This window comes from Homalodisca vitripennis, chromosome 4 (assembly GCF_021130785.1).
Source record: "Homalodisca vitripennis isolate AUS2020 chromosome 4, UT_GWSS_2.1, whole genome shotgun sequence".
Taxonomy (NCBI): domain Eukaryota; kingdom Metazoa; phylum Arthropoda; class Insecta; order Hemiptera; family Cicadellidae; genus Homalodisca; species Homalodisca vitripennis.
Window position 1 is genome coordinate 152,776,899 of NC_060210.1, and position 20,456 is coordinate 152,797,354.

At 31.9% G+C, this 20,456-nt stretch overlaps 1 protein-coding gene across 1 annotated transcript in view; it reads right to left on the reverse strand.

Moving 5' to 3' along the window:
• Positions 1-349: 349 nt before the first annotated feature.
• LOC124360349 (polycystic kidney disease and receptor for egg jelly-related protein-like) overlaps positions 350-20,456 on the reverse strand; it is an 84,988-nt gene continuing 64,881 nt past the window's right edge. The window contains exons 14-18 of the mRNA XM_046813903.1: positions 19,892-19,998; positions 17,737-17,823; positions 15,172-15,360; positions 9,392-9,622; positions 350-1,374 (exon numbers count right to left, since the gene is read on the reverse strand). Of these exons, the coding sequence (XP_046669859.1) occupies positions 9,558-9,622; positions 15,172-15,360; positions 17,737-17,823; positions 19,892-19,998 (448 nt within the window). The 3' untranslated portion in view covers positions 350-1,374; positions 9,392-9,557. The remainder of the gene's footprint in view (positions 1,375-9,391; positions 9,623-15,171; positions 15,361-17,736; positions 17,824-19,891; positions 19,999-20,456) is intronic.

Consider the following 20,456-nt stretch of genomic DNA (forward strand, 5'->3'; position numbering starts at 1 on the left):
TTAGAAGTAACATTATAAACGCACAGGAAAAATATTCAGCTAGATATTAAAAAAAATGAAATTGACTTGATATTTTTAATTATTTGAATAGGTATAGACTTCTTAGAACTATGGCGTCCTCTTTCTGTTTCACAGCTTATGTGGTAACTCTTAATATAAAGTTTCTAGAAATTTGACATTTTGTTGATAGTTTCATCTTGGATAAACAAAGAACGTTATTGAATTTGAGGAGAAAACGCCAAAACACTTTCTATCAATAGTTATCGTAAAGATGGACAGATATTGATAAGAAACATGTTTACACTTATAGCTCATAAAAACTAAGTCCAGTTAACAGTAAGGCATTTATTTTTTGACATGGTAGTAACAACTAGAACGATAGATATATTATAAAAGTAAAACACAACATTAGGCACTGAACTACCTTATAACAGTTAAAATATTTTAACATAATTAAATGAATTCAAAATTATACATAAAATTGATTAATTGTATTAAGTACCTAAATATTAAGTAATTGTTAAGTAATATATACAATACATAAATATATAATTCAGTTTTATTTATTAACTTTATTTTTATTTTACTTAAGTTAATGTGTACAAGGTTAAAAAGTTATTGGAATCACATTTAATTATTTTTCCTTTTTAATATTTTGTTTGATTGAAATAAAAGAAAATGTATGAAATTAAAATCATCTGAATGTTTCAGTTTATGCCAACGAGCAATTTTAATATAATACATAAATATTATAATGAAAATTGACATAAATACACCTAAAGAAACAATCTTAAGAAATATAAACAGTGTTGCATGAAGTTGTGCAATCTCTGTAGGTTTAAAGACTATTCTGTGATATTTTTGTATCAAAGTGTATATATCTAACATTGAATATAGATTTAAATAGAAAGCTAAAAGATAAAGAGTTATCAAGTATGATATTAGCACAGGTATTAGCCAACGTATCAATTTGAATGAAAGTATTATTGTGTAATAATAAGTTATTATTGCTCTACCAAAACGCAGTAACATAAGTAAACGTATAATAGCTATACACAATAGGACTGACAGCCATATCTGTAACTGTACGAAATATAACATAAATGTATCAAAGTCAAAATAAATATTCATGCCTTGTTTTTCGAATGACGAAACATAACTGTTAAGTGTATAATAAAAAATAAAGTAGACAGCAAAGCTTATGAAACCGAGTAATACTATAAGTAAACGAAGCACATCTGTTACACTCAAGAGATAATCAAATAGGCCTTCTCGATTGATATGCGAAAGACAACGGTAAAGATAAAATACAATGTAACAAATATATATGATTTTCCAGACATTGAACACTACGATGTGCTTCACAGAGATGACCTAGAAGAAAAAGAAATAAAATAAAAGAATTATAGAAGATGTGAGGAAATAAATTATGGCAACATAACAACAAATAGTACCATTATTATTGGTTTAAAACATATCAGGCTAAAATATGATTAGAAATGAAATCGTTTACTGTTTTTAGCTTTGTATCTTATTGGGGACATTTCTTTTCATATATCAAGAAAGTCACGTTACATTGTTATAAATCAAACTTGGCTGCCAAATTCTTAAGTACACTAACTATAAATTAGCAACATTTAAGTCGTGCGTCTGTCCAAATTTTCCATGTGTTTACGAAGCTGAGTGCTAAGCACAGAACAAATTCTTTCTTTCCTATATAATTACTTTATTGATTCAGTATAATACAGTATATATTTTTTGTACTAATGCAAATTTAGGATCTGTCAACAGTTTTATGTTGAAACTAGGTATAAATAAAAACATGTGATTATGTGTTGTGTGTGTGTATTTATGTGTGAATATGTGTTTTTAACATGTATTTAGCCATTTTTCAGTTTTTAGCAGAACAAAAGATAATCGGTTTTCTTAAAAATATATAATAAGAAACTTAATTTAATGCCCTTTAACTAATATGATTTTAAACGATGCATATGGGGTCTGTTTAATATTTATTATTGTAATGGTTTTACGCGTAATTAATATAATCGGGTTTAATGCCTTTCATTGTTATATGTTAGGAAATTAAGTATTAAGTTTAAAGGTTGGGCATTTTTGGTGTTATTAAACGTGTAAAAATAAATTTAATACACATAATTAAGCAAACAGAAATCAACATATGACAATGAACTCTAAATAGGCTTAAATTTAACAAATGTTTGGCTTTAACAATTTTAAATCATTGTGAAACAGTTGTGTCAAAATTTAACTCGTAAGTTACTGAAAACTTATGTAACTCCCCTGTGGCCTGTAATAATGAAAACATATATTCTCGCGATTTACATATAAGATAGTTGTAATAAACAATACACATGTAGAGCAAAGACACATATTTTTATAAGGTGCTTCAAAAGCTAACATGACATATCAATACACCCTAAAACCAATCTGCAACCATTTTATTTAGTTATTTACAACCGAATATAATTTACCTCATATCTACGTGATATAGAATTAAGGTAAATATTGAACCGAAGATGTAACTAGTTTGAGCGTTGTGGTAAGTCGAAAAAGGAATCTAATACATCCTGTGTGGCATAAATATCTTACGGAGATATAACAAGTCTAAAGGAGGTAGGCCAAAGCTTTTGGACTGTTTTTTTGACTTCACATTTAAGAATCACAGTATTTACATATTTACAAATATTTTATAAAACTGTTCCTGCCCCCTCCAGCAGTATTTTGAGTTATAATTATTACAATGCAGGAAGCAATTTTCAAAAACTATTTTATTCCAAACTCACAAGTTGCAATCTAAACTCACACTTCACGGTTGATGGACGCAAACAGTTGCATGCTACCTTCTAACCCTAAATTGCGTACAGGGCCGCAGCTATACTGTGTAGGGAGGGGGTGGCAATGTTGTAGGGGTGGCAACGTTATAGACGGTCAGTCGATGAGTCAGTACTGTTTGCGCGTGGTTTAGAGACTCTCCACACGAATCACTTCAGTATATATTTATAACCTTTTGTGTTGTAGTTAGTTTGCCAGTTGTATGCAATTAAGTCTATCCCTGTTAATGGATTGCGATATACTATTTTATTCAGTTAAATGTTTGTTTGAGTATTTATAAATATTGTGTTTTGTCATTCGTGTTAGTGCTATTATCTATAAAAAGGAACATCTACGAAGAGAAAATGAAATATCTAGAATAAGAAATTAGGGTCAGTCGGGACTATTGTGATAGACCCTAAAACTTGGGGCTAATGTGATGCGCGTGAAAAGAATCACTTTAACAACAGATTTGAGCTAGGAAAAAATGCATAATAGGCTCCATTTTATGTTGAGTTTACCAACATATAGTACTTAGTGCATAACACAAATATTAGAACTAAAAAAAATTAATACGTCTTTAATTTGTTAAAAAAAACTTTTGTGCAAACTATCGAAACTTTTGGTCTCAAGGATTTTTTTGTTTATGTCACCGAATGGGGGTTGGTGTGTGTTAGATTCATAACTAAATTTACATTTGTTTTATACTTAGATGATTGTGATGAGGTAATCCAGTTGATGTAAAAACGCCCTAAAACTTTACGAGGCTTATGTGATACAGGAACAGGGGCTATTATGATACGCTATTGTGATACATGTGTTTATTTCCTTAAATCTTGTAAACGATGCTTATAATAATATTTCTTTTGGGTTTTGGTGTGTTTCAGGTATGAATCAGATTGGTTTTGACAAAAAGTGAAGTTTGACATTTAACTTTTGCTTTGTTTTAATTTAAATCAAGATGGTTCGTAAATATAAACCTAGAGGTACCCGGAAGACTTACCCACAAGACATTCTAATCTAGGGGCGGTTGTGTTAGTAAATGAAGGACAATTGCTTCGTGCAGTCAGTGATGATTTAAGAATGGACAAAATGTTTTTACATAGATATTTAAAGAAGCTAGATAACCCCGATTACAAACCCCCAGGCATTGTCAATTGAAATAGAAGAAAAATTGGCAACTCACTTGAGGACCATAGCCAAAAATGGGTTCGCCTTGTCTAAGGAAGAAGTCTTAGATGTTGTAAAGGAGTATGTGGAGCAAAACAGTTTGACTGTTCCTTTTGTAGGAAACCGACCAGGCCATGATTGGTACAAAGTATTTTGTGAACGACAAAAAATGAGCCTAAAGAAAATGGAGCCACTGGAAAAAGCTCCCAAGATTGATACAAGCGATCCATTTCTAATTTATAATTTATACGATTTAGTAGAAAAAAAAAATAAAAGACTTGGCATTGGAAGACAAACCAAACCACATCTACAACCTGGACGAGACATCATTTTGCAGTGATCCCTCCACGGTAGAGTTGTTATCTAGAGTAGGTCAGAAACCCACAGAACACAGGAAGGCACTGGCAGAGATAATATAACAAATAGTGTTAGCATGTTGTAATGCTGCAGGCTTAGTCACATCTCCTTTGATCATTTTTCAGGGTTGCAAACTTATGGTCTACTTGGAAAGGAGAAAAAGACTTACCAGGAACATTTTATGCATGTAGTCAAAATGGCTGGATGACATCAGAAATGTTTCATGACTACTTTAAACAATTTAGTAAAATAGTGAAGGAAAGACCACTTTAGTTCATTTTTTATGGACACATGACACATTTGGATGTTGCGACAGCTGAATATGCCCGTGACAATCAAATCACAATAATCAAGCTACCAGCACATACCTCAGACGTCCTGCAGCCATTAGACAAGTCTTGTTTTAAGACTTTCAAGTATGTTTGGGATCAACATTTACTTCAATGGTATCGTCAAAACCAAAGAAAAATGCTTAAAGTCGAGTTTGTGGATATGCTGTGTAAGGTTTGGCACACAGATGTAACTCCTAAAAATGTCAAAACAGGATTTGAGTCTACAGGAATTTTCCCATTTGACAGGACAAAATATCCTATTTCGCGTCTAGATGCTGAAAAACTCTCAAGATATAAAATACAAAAAGAGGGTTCTTAGAAGGATGATGAAGCAATGAATCAACAAACATTGGAAACAACCAATTTAGCAACCCCATCTAGTTCAAAATCAGCAACGCAAACTGAAATGCAGGATGCTTCAACCTCTAGCACTCTAACAGTTTTCTAAACATCTCAAAACGTCATTGTTAATCCATCGCCTTCCAAATCATTCCTTGCAGGATCGTTTGAGAGAATTTTGCTTACAAAAATTAAAAGATCAGCACAACAAATTAGAAAAAGGAAACTAGTGGATGCAGAATCCAAAATAATCACCAGTGAAGAATGGATCGAAGCAGAAAAACTTTCCAGAGAACAAGCAGCTGAAAAAGAAATGAACAAATGTCAGAAAAGAAAGAGTAAAGCTGAAAAAACAGGTCTGAGGGGAAAAAACCAAAACAAAATAAAAAAGATAAACCTACTGTGACAGCGAATGAGGAATCAAAACTAACAGATCTTACAGAAGAATCAACTAATACCTTTCAAGAGAATAAACGGTTGAATACAAATATGAAAAAAGATGAACACCTCGTCACAGTGAAGACTGATGACTCTGATAAAAGTGATAGCAATCTTAGTATTGGTGAAAACTCTGACGATTCTCTCCAAGATTATTTGACTAATATGAAACAAGAATCTGTTGAAGCAGTTGAATACCAAACTCCAATTTTTGAAGAAAACATAAAGAAAGACATTTTTGTGTTGGTTGATGTAAAAGGAGGCTCAAGAAAATCTACCCACTTTAAGTTTGTGTGCCAAATAGATAAAGTTGATGATGACGACGGTGAAATCATTGTTCAAGGACTAAGAAGTACTAATATAGAGGCAACCGAGTATACATTTAAAGAAAATGATAGATTTGTAATAGATTTTATGGACATTCAGGCTGTTTTGCCATTTCCCAGTGCCTGTTACAGGAATAGAAAAATTACTTATGCCTTTCCTGGTCAGGTGAATGTGAAAGAGTTTTGAAATTTCATACAAAATCAATCTAAAATACAAAGGGATAGTTGATATTAATTTTTAATTTTATATTACCCACTTAATAAATCATTCTACATATTTTACAACAAGTTATATCAATAGTCTTTTTGGGGGGTTTTGAGGTGGATATATGAAAATGTCTATAACTTAGGTTCTAATCAAGATTTAATTTTTTTTTATACTGGACGATTTATTAACCCCTGGGCTATCTCTCTATATCCCATCCAAATTTTACTAGTATTACTTACCTAAATAATGCAGTGTACCACAATAGCCCCAGGCCTGTATCAAAATAGCCCCCTTTGCTGGGGCTATTTTATTAGTTTATACTCACATTTATTCTATTCGTTTATTTCATAGGATAATAAAACCAGAATAGCTTGCCGCAACAAACTGCCACAGACAGGAAAAATATAATAAAGGAGAAAAGGAACTGTGCATGATGAAGGCCACTTTTAAGAAGTATTTAATTCCAACAACTTCAAATGCATTAGAAAGTCCTACTCCATTATCATCCGATAATGAGTTGCCAATATACCACGAACTTCCCAGCATAAAGATATCTTTTTAAACACTTCGGGATCATCGATTCCAATACACAAACTATTAAACTCGGATGAAGATGACAGTGATAGTAACCTTTTCGGTGAAAATATTTGGCAAATAATGCCTTCATTAACCTCAGCCTCTACCTCTACCAAACGAGAAACTAACTAACTTTCTATTTGATTTTAATGATCCTGGTACTTGGCCAAAATATTTAAGTGATGCGGAAAGATGTTACATTACTAAGATGAGTATTGATAGTAATTATATACTGGATTTATCCAAAAGCGAAAGAGACGGACGAACTCTTAATAACAGTTGGATACTTCAAACCTGTATTAATTAACTTATAGTGAAACAAAAGTTCTTTGTACTGCATTCCTTGCAGAATTATTTCATTCATTTTCGCATGCATCGAACATTTCCTCATTAGCCAAAGAAGAAGGATTTGTAAAATGGAAAATCTTAGTAGTAAACTATCAGAACATGAAAATACCTCGAATCACAAACGTTGCTTGTTTATGCGGTTTATCTAAAGAAAGGAGGTAGATAACGAACTAAAAATCGCTATTGTAAGAGAAGAATGTCATTAGAAAGAAGTCATACATTTTATTATGATTCTTTTTTATTTTAACAAAACGTCTAACAAAAGTCCAGTTATAAGAACAAGTAAAAGATGTGATTTTCAAAATCCATAAAATGGGAATTTGTAACACAATAGCTCTTATGTCCCATTACAATATCTCACTTAGAAACATATTGAACGTTATAAGAAAGTGCATGTAAGCTATTTTTCATCTGAAATTTAGGATAAATTGATACATTATTTGTACCATGCTCAACTCATTCAATAAACTTAGTCGCAGTTCACGCTGCTGATACTTGTCTCCCTGCACAAAATATTATAGCGTGCTAAATTCCCTTTATAGCTATTTCAGTGCATCTACTTCAATATGGGATGTGCTGAAAATATACGGTCCCTTAACCGTGATTGCAGAAAACAAAACAAGATAGTTCAAATAGTCTTCAAACATATTGATAAAATATATCTAGCGCGAAGATTTACGTATTTATGGACCCACGCCAGAGACTAAAAGTGAAACTGGGGCTCTGTTGTATGAAATTAAATATTTTAAATTTGTTTTGTGGACTTGCTTTTGGTACAGTGTAATAAAGCAAATTGATATATTCAATAAGTTCCTAGAAGGAGAAGACAAAAAATTTTGACAGAGTTATGCGAAATATCCAAGAGTAATAAATCTGTTGTCGTCAAAGAGAGAAAGCTAGGGTCGGAAGCTATCGCAGATGCCGAGATCACGGTCCGAGATGACGGTTTGGAAATTGATTTTAAAGAAAAATATAGAAAAATTATGAAGATGCTTACGAAATCTGTGAAGATGAAGAATATTGTTTAGCGCAAGAAGACATTTTTATAATGTCTCTAATGAAAATACTGGACGGAAATTTGATTGATATGAATACGAGATTTAAAGCAGTAAGAAATGTTAATTGTAAATTTGGGATTTTGAGTACCTCACAAATAAATGAACTCGATTTGGAGGAAATACAAATTAAAGCAAAACTATTGGTTGATAGTTATCCAGAAGATTTTATCAAAGAGGAACTAGTAAATGAAATGTAAATTTTTTAAATGGCATGCCCTTGATATGGATCAAACTTAAAAAATGCCACACAACACTCGACTTTTAAAGTTATTTTTAAGGAACAGTTACAAGAAGCCCACGCAAACACTACAATAGCTCTTCACATATTCCCTACTCTCCCAGTCTTTGTTGGTTCAGGAGAAAGAAGCTTTAGCAAGCTGAAATTAATCAAAAATTATCTAAGAACCAATATGAAACAAAACAGATTAATACATAGTATACTATCAATTTAACACCAGGGTGCTTCAAAAATATCATTTGACGAAATAACTAATATATTTTCTGCCAATAAATCGAGAAAAATATATTTAATTGAGGTCACAAATAGGTTAAACCGCATTTTAATCACTAATTAATATACTACAAAGTTTCTATGCAGAGTTCAGTTTGTGTTTTTTTACAAAATATGGTATTTTTTTCGTTTTTAAAAGCATGTACGTAATGGACTATTCAAACTTCAAAGAATGTAAAATTAGAAATGTTGGTTGTGCCATTTAGAAAACTGTAAACATTACGAGATTTAAGTAACAATATTATTGTAATGTATATTATTATGACAACGTTACTACTTTATGTTTCTTAAAATTATATTTAACTGAATTAATAAAAAAAAATTAGATGAATAATTGTTTTGCATTGTTCCAACATTTATAGTAAACTTAAGTTACAAACCTTAGTTCTATCATTGATACAAAATCCCCAAATATAATAGTTATAATTTAGAACTTCAGAGTTATTTACTAATTAATTTAGAAGAAGCACTTAAAATACTTCTTAAATTGCCGGAGTTGAATGCTGGAAAGGGGGCGGCAAATTTAGGGGTTGCACTCCTGTAAAAATACTTTGCTGCGGCCCAGATTGCTTACGGTAGTATAGTATATAGCAGTATTATAATATTACGAACCTACATTAACTTTACATCGTTACTTACTCCATCTAACCTAATCAGACCTATCCCAATGTAACCTTAACTAACCTAATAAACCTAACCCAGTGGGATCAGAAACTCCCGTATTTATGATCTCAGTGGCACATAAGGATAATTTGAAGGTATTCATTCATTTTAACTCCACTACAATAGTGGGCTGACTGAAGAAGAAGAAGTCAAGATTAACGTTGTTCATAGTCACTCTTACATAGAATACGCAGACTAGTATAACAAACCGTGTAGTCTTTATTTATTTATCTCACCTGTCCCTTTAGGAGAATATTGCCAGTAATCATGTACTCCACAATGAGAGTGACTTGACTCAAGAGGTCCAGATTAATGTTGTAGACAGTAATCTCTAAAATTACGACTCGTGTTAACTTGTCCTGCCAATTGTTTCTTCTCAGTTCTACCAGTGTAATGTCTGCTTCATGTCTCGTAGGCCCCAATGTAACAGCATAACCCTCCACGCTCGTGTAACCTGCCAGATTTACCTGAAATAATTATTAGTACTGTATAACACGTATTATTATTCTGTTTTCACTAGGATAATATTGCCATATCCTACAAGTTACGTGTTTGTGGCTTTTTAACAGAACTAGTTAATGTTAAATTTCATAATGACCAAATACACAACACTGGGGATTATCTTGACTGGAAATTTCAATGCTCTTAGAACATCCCTCCCTCTATGTTGAACAATACTGTTCCAAGACTTGTGTCTGGATCTTAAAACAGGTTATTTCCAGGTGTGTCTGGTTATTTTTATGTATGATAATGACATTGAATAATACTTGTTATAGGTGTTATTCAGTAACTGAGGTTTTTCGTTTTTATACTTTTCTATAATATTTTATAATATTTGTAGAGTGTATTAGGGTAATATTAAAACAGACTAAAAAATAATACAATTATGATTTATTCTGTTAATTTATTTTATCATATACTTAGTAAATATAGTATAAATTAATATAATTTTGACATTGATTTTATTTGAGCGAATTACATGAGCTATATATTTGATGATTGGCAACTGCAAGCATATAAAAATTATTTTAAATTGCCATTTTCTATTTTGAATAGATCATTTTAAATTACTGTTTAATATTCGTTTTAATTAAAGTTACTTATTTTGATAGAACAGCGTTGAAGGTTTAATTATGGCATTTGACTGTAACGCTCACGCGCGCGAGCGCGAGCGCGCGCGCGCACACACACGCACACACACACACACACACACACACACAATATATGAGTATATTAGTATTTTCTGTCATAAAAAATTAGATTTTTTTAATAATAGTAGTAGTTTTAAAAGTTTTAATTTTTAATCTTGCAAATATTACAAACATTGAAGAGTTTATGTTACCTGAAACAGTGCATAGATTTACACAAGCGCGCGCGCGCGCGCGCGCGTGTGTGTGTTTGTGTGGAATTTGAAACAATTTTCCGTCTTTCCCTCATAGCTTCAATTGTGTTTAGGAATATTTTCATGTTACATTTTTTCATAGTTTCACATTTGGCAATGTAACCATCATTAAAACATGAAATTGCACCATAAATGCCAAAATGAAATCTTTTATAAGCTACAAAGACAGTTTTGGGATTGTGGTTCCAAAAATATTGTTCACGCTCTCATTTGGATTTTGGGTTTTCTCATGAACACATTTTTTAGTAGATTTGCTTTGGTTAGGTCATTAAAAATAGATTTAATCTCCTTCATAACTACTGCAGGTAGTGCCCTTTTATGGGAAAAATGTCCACAAATATCGTAAATTAAACATGACTTACACACACACACATATATATATATATATATATATATATATATATATATATATATATATATATATATATACATTCATTAAATTTGTAATAAATGGCAATAGCCGAATTTAATTTATTTCAATATAAATATTGAATCGCAAAAAAGTACTTGCTCCGCCGGGACTCGAAACCCGGATCTCTCACTTGCCGGGTGAATGTGCTACCATTACACCACAGAGCCCTCACTTTTTACGAGGGGGGGGGGGGTCCTTCAATTATTTTGTATCTGGCCGTTTCTTTCACATATGTGTTTAAATAACCAAAACTAACATATGATCGGAAGACCAAATAACCTGTCAAATGACTTCTATTTACATTCATTAAATTTGTATAAATGGCAATAGCCGAATTTAATTTATTTCAATAAATATTGAATCGCAAAAAGTACTTGCTCCGCCGGGACTCGAACCCGGATCTCTCACTTGCCGGGTGAATGTGCATACCATTACACCACAGAGCCCTCACTTTTTACGATTCAATTATTTTGTATCTGCCGTTTCTTTCACATATGTGTTTTAAATAACCAAACTAACATATGATCGGAAGACCAAATACCCTGTCAAATGACTTCTATTTACATTCATTAAATTTGTATAAATGGCAATAGCCGAATTTAATTTATTCAATAAACATTGAATCGCAAAAAGTACTTGCTCCGCCGGGACTCGAACCCGGATCTCTCACTTGCCGGGTGAATGTGCTACCATTACACCACAGAGCCCTCACTTTTTACGATTCAATTATTTTGTATCTGGCCGTTTCTTTCACATATGTGTTTTAAATAACCAAACTAACATATGATCGGAAGACCAAATACCTGTCAAATGACTTCTATTTACATTCATTAAATTTGTATAAATGGCAATAGCCGAATTTAATTTATTTCAATAAATATTGAATCGCAAAAAGTACTTGCTCCGCCCCCCACCGGGACTCGAACCCGGATCTCTCACTTGCCGGGAGAATGTGCTACCATTACACCACAGAGCCCTCACTTTTTACGATTCAATTATTTTGTATCTGGCCGTTTCTTTCACATTTGTGTTTAAATAACCAAACTAACATATGATCGGAAGACCAAATACCTGTCAAATGACTTCTATTTTACATTCATTAAATTTGTATAGAAATGACAATAGCCGAATTTAATTTTATTTCAATAAATATTTTGAATCGCAAAAGTACTTGCTCCGCCGGGACTCGAACCCGGATCTCTCACTTGCCGGGTGAATGTGCTACCATTACACCACAGAGCCCTCACTTTTTACGATTCAATTATTTTTGTATCTGGCCGTTTCTTTCACATATGTGTTTAAATAACCAAAACTAACATATGATCGGAAGACCAAATACCTGTCAAATGACTTCTATTTACATTCATTAAATTTGTATAAATGGCAATAGCGAATTTAATTTATTTTCAATAAATATTGAATCGCAAAAAGTACTTGCTCCGCCGGGACTCGAACCCGGATCTCTCACTTGCCGGGTGAATGTGCTACCATTACACCACAGAGCCCTCACTTTTTACGATTCAATTATTTTGTATCTGGCCGTTTCTTTCACATATGTGTTTAAATAACCAAACTAACATATTGATCGGCAAGACCAAATACCTGTAAAATGACTTCTATTTACATTCATTAAATTTGTATAAATGGCAATAGCCGAATTTAATTTATTTCAATAAATATTGAATCGCAAAAAAGTAACTTGCCTCCGCCGGGACTCGAACCCGGATCTCTCACTTGCCGGGTGAATGTGCTACCATTACACCACAGAGCCCTCACTTTTTACGATTCAATTATTTTGTATCTGGCCGGTTTCTTTCACATATGTGTTTAAATAACCAAACTAACATATGATCGGAAGACCAAATACCTGTCCCCCCCCCCCCCCCCCCCCCCCCCTAAAATGACTTCTATTTTCATTAAATTTGTTATAAAATGGCAAGAGTGACCCCGCCCCTCGAATTTAATTTCCGAGCCGCCGATTCATAAAATTTTAGCAATCGAGACCCGCCCGACCCCGGGCAATAGCCGAATTTAATTTATTTCAATAAATATTGAATCGCAAAACGTACTTGCTCCGCCGGGACTCGAACCCGGATCTCTCACTTGCCGGGTGAATGTGCTACCATTACACAACAGAGCCCTCACTTTTTACGATTCAAATTATTTTGTATCTGGCCGTTTTCTTTCACATTTGTGTTTAAATAACCAAAACTAACATATGATCGGAAGACCAAATACCTGTCAAATGACTTCTATTTTCATTCATTAAATTTGTATAAATGGGCAATAGCCGAATTTAATTTATTTCAATAAATATTGAATCGCAAAAAGTACTTGCATCCGCGGGGACTCGAACCCAGAATCTCTCACTTGCCGGGTGAATGTGCTACCATTACACCACAGAGCCCTCACTTTTTACGATTCAATTATTTTGTATCTGGCCGTTTCTTTTCACATTTGTGTTTAAATAACCAAACTAACATATGATTCGGAAGACCAAATACCTGTCAAATGACTTCTATTTACATTCATTAAATTTGTATAATGGCAATAGCCGAATTTAATTTTATTTCAATAAATATTGAATCGCAAAAAGTACTTGCTCCGCCGGGACTCGAACCCGGATCTCTCACTTGCCGGGTGAATGTGCTACCATTACACCACAGAGCCCTCACTTTTTACGATTCAATTATTTTGTATCTGGCCGTTTCTTTCACATATGTGTTTAAATAACCAAACTAACATATGATCGGAAGACCAAATACCTGTAAAATGACTTCTATTTACATTCATTAAATTTGTATAAATGGCAATAGCCGAATTTAATTTATTTCAATAAATATTGAATCGCAAAAAAAGTACTTGCTCCGCCGGGACTCGAACCCGGATCTCTCACTTGCCGGGTGAATGTGCTAACATTACACCACAGAGCCCTCACTTTTTACGATTCAATTATTTTGTATCTGCCGTTTCTTTCACATATGTGTTTAAATAACCAAACTAACATATGATCGGAAGACCAAATACCTGTCCAAATGACTTCTATTTACATTCATTAAATTTGTATAAATGGCAATAGCCGGGGGGGGGGGGGGGAATTTAATTTATTTCAATAAATATTGAATATACAATATATATAAATATATGTATTGTATTATATATAAAAATGTTCAGAATACTTCAGAGAACAAGAAAAAACATTAAAATGATTTTCAAAAAAAAGTGTTTTGCTTACCCTGTTCCCTTAAAACTTGGATAATACTACTGCCATAACTATTAACAGAACACTGATACGGATGGTACTTTTTCATGAAAGTAAAAATACTCTGAATAAGGATAATATAAGTAGTATATCAAATTTAAAATGTATATAAAAAAAATATGGTTATACAATTTGGTTATTCTTTTATCTCATTAACATTCATAAAGAATTTCACATAAATCAGACCATTACATTTTGTGAGGTGGAGTATCAAATATCTAAACACCATTGTACAAATATCCAAACTTGCAAACATAGTTTCCCACAAACTCTCGCATTCATAATAATTGAGTCATCAAATGCTAAAAGAACCTCAGTAAAAAAATTGAAATTTCGACGGAAGCTTTATTCTTGCCTATAATAATCTCAGTCACATGCATTATTAGTTGAGTAAATGTCTTATTAAATTTGTGACATGTGCTAGAACGACCTCAGTAAATGACAAGCACTTTGATCTTGACAACACTAATGAACTTCATTGTTTTATCAGATGTAAATTATTTGATGTTTTTAAATTAGAATACACGGCTGATTTTCTGCTACGGCCTTAAAATTATTGTTTATTCATTATACATACATATTTATTCAACTTTAAACTCAACTTTACATTCTCAGATATTTTAATATTAATAGTATGGCAAACCACTTTCAGAAACGTCCAATAATCCACTGCTTAGATTTCAACTGGTAGAACCTGAATATTTGTACTGATTGAAACGGTGTTTCAGTCTCCATATATGTGATAACGTCTAGGTCCGTGTAAGTTGTTTTAGTTTTATATTGTAAAATTATAAGATTGTAGTATTACCAATCAGTTTCATAACGTTCATCTGAACACTACAAATTCCTTAATATTTCCATTAGAGTATTGTATAGAGATGTAGGTTTTAAGCAAAACTTATTACAGCTTTATCCTACTAAGTAAATGGACTGTACTTACCATATAATCTGAACAGTGTAAATGATAATGTTGAATCTTTTTCGGTATATTTCCAAGGAGAGTTGTTTTTCATTACGTCAGAATAGAGGGCTGACTCCCAACCCACTCCATAAACGCCGGTATCCTCATGCGATTGACTGAGTCCAGGTATGCAGCTTGCATTTTGGTTGACTTGGTTCCCACATGGTACTGTATTATGTCAGAGGAAAAGCACATTTACATAACGATAAATAAGTAAGAAAAAATAGGCTATTAAATAAATATCCTACGTGTTCTATTAGGTATAAAGTCATATTGTCAAGTAAATAAGTCTACATATAATTTATTAATAAAAATGGCTATTTATAAAAGAAAAATAAGAAAATGTTGTAATATTATCTTTACCATATACAGTACATTGATTTTAAATTCTTTAAATGTTTATAATAAATAGTTAAAATAATACCGATTTTATTAGACTTTAACAATTAATTATACCTATAATTTAAGAGAAGTAAAACACATTTAAAATTATTCGAATAATATCGCTTCATATGTAGATATTCAGCAAATATATTAGTAGTTAAATATGTAGACTCTGCTTTTCTTAAAATTTATTTTCGTAACGAATTTAAAATCTGTGAACTTCAGTATTAAAAGAAATATTAGGGCATTCGTGACATAAAATAAAACATCATGTACATATAATTTATACTTTCCATTAACGAATGTACAAATGCAGGGATTTTTTGTGTATTTTAATAATTTCTTCATAAACTATATAATCAGAGGTTAACTGGTATGTATTGTTTTGAAAAAAGACAATAAAAAGACCAGACAGACACCACTTCTGATATGAAATGCTACTCGTAGAGGGTGGTCTCCAAAAGTAAATTTAATGTATAGAGCTAGAAATTTTGAAATTCATCGTTATCAAATAGCTCAAAAATTATAGATATTAAAGCTTGCTAGCTCAGAGAAACAATTATAGAGTAAGTTAAATTATGATCTAGTATTTAATGTTTTATAAAATATTGGTTCTAATTATTTACAAAGGGAGAATTTAAAATGCAAATAGGTGCCTAGTAACCGGAAGACACAATAATACGTTTTAAGTAAACTGTAGCAACTACAATGTAAGATATCTAGAAGTTTATTGACAGAGTGTTAGCACTCTTAGGAGTCTGAAAAAGTCTCCATTATGTGTGTCTCCTGACACGATACCTTCAGAATGAACAGATATATAGACTTCTTGCAAGAATATTTCTCCTTTCTGTGAAGTCAATACTGATATCGATGGTGGTGTAAGTCACTCCATGGGATTCGGCTGAGGGGTAGCAAATATTTTTAACATTGGTCTTATGGGTAATCACAATGGCAAGGAGAAAATAACAGAGTACTTATTTGTAAACAAACTGAGTACTTCTTTGTTTAAAGTTTGTTAACGACGATGGAAGGTTAGATTAATAAAAGGATGTCAGATATTTGCTATCGTTATATGTTACAAAATGTATAACACTTGGTACAACAATGGACAATTTATAAACATGTTATAATTTCAAACTCAATAAAATCATATGCAATTTAAACTCAATATCAAATGTAGTCTAATGAAATCAGCTAAATACTTGAACTTGTACATGACACCTTGTTTAACATATGGATATTCTGACTCAGAAGATGGATTCAGATTCTCATAAAACCTGTTTCTTTGTAGTTTTAGTATCCCAGGCTTACTGAATCCCGTGTATTTTAGAGACCTATTGTTCAAGAGGCTAGGCAACATGCAAGTTAGGTCACAACTTTTAGTCCGATAGGTAAAAACTGGAAATTATTTGTAATAAACTAGGAACAATGATTTAGAATAAGATTTGAGCAAAGCTTAATAAGCAGAAAGGTTCTTTACTTTAATGACTGGAAAACCTGGTACTGGTGAAACTGGAGTTAACTTATTCATAGATACCTAATACTGAATCTCAGTACCTTATAACACAGTATGCCTGTAACTGAAAATGATTCCTAAGTGATAAAGAATATTACGTTTATGTATTAAATACTATAAATATAAGTAGGGGAATAGAGGATTATATTGTTTTATCCTAAACGGATTTTATTCAAAGATAAAATAAAATGTAATAAAGTTAAACTTAAAGGCAACGACAGTTAAAACTAAAACTAACCTACAACTAAATTAACTATGTTGTATGTGTGAATATCGTGATCAATAAGAAAAGATACTCAAATAAACTTGTAGATTCATTCCAATTCATACTGGTATTTATTAGAGTATTTACACCGATACATATCAAAATCCTTTGGATAAAAAATGCTTGGATATTTTCTTCGTGACAAAGGAGCTAAGTCGGCAGGCAATCTATTATTATTTACTATCCAGACTAATTTTAAAATTTAAATACGTAACACAATTCGTGTAGTGGAATATTGAATGAAGTTAAATAGTTTTGATATATATTCTTGAAAAATTACAGTTTTCATCTTTTAAAAAACTAGAAGAATATAGTAGAGGAGATTATTTACGTATCTTTCTCTCATTCACGTTCTACGCGTTGTATGTTTTGATCTTACTTGTGTGTACGCGGAGCTGCCTCAACAAGGGCAGTCCTAACACTATCCCAGTAAAGTCTGATAGCCAGTACGCCCCGGTCTTCAAATCTGTAATCATAAAATAAAACCACTCTAAGATGCTGTGTCATACTGTTCAATTTAAGGTAAAGATTTTGAGATATATTCTGAGCTTTTGGTAAATTTTAAAGCTCAGTCCAAGCTTGCTAATAGTTTGTGTCTTGTGTTTCTGATAAATAAAACATCTAAATGAAAATATCATAAGAGAAAATAATAAGAAAACTCCTCTTTTTCAGATTACGGTTTTGAAGGGCCAGATGATACTTCTTATCAATCACCACAGATTGTCTAACTCACTCTCTCCAGGCACCGTACTTGCGTGCACTGCAAGGAACCCTACTTTCCTCAGGATAATGGTGTCCAGGTCCCTGCCAGTGAAGGTTAGTCACAGGGCAACTAAGTGATAAGAAGAGGTGACAGTGAAAGTACACACTTAAAATCAATCGACACACATTGTAATCAGCGTTATTTTACTAAACAGGGTTTAAAAAAATGTCCCGGGACGGCTTTATATTATTTAAGCAATTAAACTATGGCTAAAAAGACTTCAATACTGATAGTACACATAAAACACTATTTTAACACATATTAATAACAATATAAGGGATGCCAGGGTGACGGCCTGCAATGATTTAGAGGAAAATGGTATGATCGGGGCATACGTCGAGTAGTATTTTATGTATTATGCCTTTGTTATTATTATAAAATGTTGAGTTTAACCAAAATGTATCAAATTTTGTATTATTTTCATTTTATCTGTGAAGAGTAAATGCAACGGTGACAGAAAAAGTCGTTAAACAAATTAAATATTCGATCAGTAAAATAGAATTTAGGTTTATATATTTATTGTTAAGAAGCCGGATGTCAGTCCACTTTCGCATAAGGGACACTTAAGGTTACTCGCCTGTTCCCAAAAATTGTATGCACAACATAACAGGTGGTTATACAAGGGTAAATTTTAGCATTATGCATTCTTAATGTTTTATAGCCTCTCTCATATTCCAAACATCAGATATAAAAAATAGTATTTATTAAATATCACTGTTAGGAAAAATCACTGTTAAGAAAACTAAAAGGGATTAATATTAAACTTGGCAGGTAAAGTACTTATTGTAAATAGGTGACAGTTTTTAAATAAAAGTAGTGGTCCCAGTTGCCATGCCATGTGATGACATTTTTAATCATCATTCTTTACATATGCAGTTGAAAAATACTATTTTAAATATACGCTGTTATAATCAGTTATTATTTTGTTCCATGAAATTTTTCAGATTAGGCCTATTAGTATATCTTATGCCAACATTACATCTTAAGGATCAATAAATATACCAAAATTGTATTTGATTATGTTGTGTAGCTCTATTTTTAATTGCTATGTTTTAATAAATAAGTCCCGGGATTTAATTGACACCCAGTACGAAACAATTGGTTTGTTCCATTGCAATTACATTTTTAATTTAATACTTTTAAAAGTATATATATATATATATATATATATATATATATATATATATATAAACGATTTTAGTACTCTTAAAATAATTAATAATTATTTGACAGAACTGTTCTTTTCAGTAATGTTTCACGTATCATCTCAAATTACTACAAACATGTATATAATTGAGCTGAAAATGCTATACAGAATAAAACGAATCACCATTTTTCATTTTATATATTCATGCAATCATTCATTCTCACTACTAGTTTTTAGACAATTGAGTTTCCCTGCGTGTTAAAAGTGAAAGTGACACTTGAAATACTATAATGTGGTTATTATTCTATAATAGGGAATTTATTTCACAAGTATAGTTTTTAGCGTAGTAACCTGAGGGAGCCCAACCCCTTCCAACAGCCATTCTGTCTTGTGAACTAGCCAAACAAATGTCCTAAACTCGTGAAATTAATTCGCAAACTCGAAACATTGTGAATATACATACGTAACTCCCTTGCTAATCAGCTGTGTTCCCTACATGCAAGTAATAGTCCATTAGCTTTGGCTGTACCCAACACTTCTCCGGGAGAACTAAAAGAAACTCGTCAAGGATGAAACTTCTATTAATAAAAAATAAAATTGTTTGTGCAGAATATACAACAATACCCTGTGTCGCATTCATCTCTTCATTCTTCTTCACAAACGTGACGTCATTATACCATCTTGTGTTGTACGCTGCATACATGAATGTGTGCTCCAAATACTTTTCCATTCTGTATAAACAAAATTTATAAATGCTCACTTAGGAAATTACAGTCGTATTAGTTATTTATAATTCATAGTTTTGCTGTTATTCTGCTGTCTTCTTATTTATTAGATTTACAATATAAATTTGTTTTCGTTTTATATTGTAAAATAGAACCTCCAAAAAGAAATAAATACAAAATTCTTTCCTTGTAACTACATAAATTCAATGTAAATGATTGGGTTTAGTATCCATATAACTTACTTCTGGACTCTACCTGTCCAGAAATTGAAAAAGAATAATTTATTATATTAATTATTTTTGTTGTGTGAGATACTTCTCCATAACAAAGTTTATATTTGATTAGCTATTTCATCCAAGACCTTAGGTATGTGTTTAAAATATCTATTATAAAAATTTCAAATATTGAATAGTTTGATAATTATATTTTTCCATTCCTTATATAAATGGTTAAAGTATTGGTTA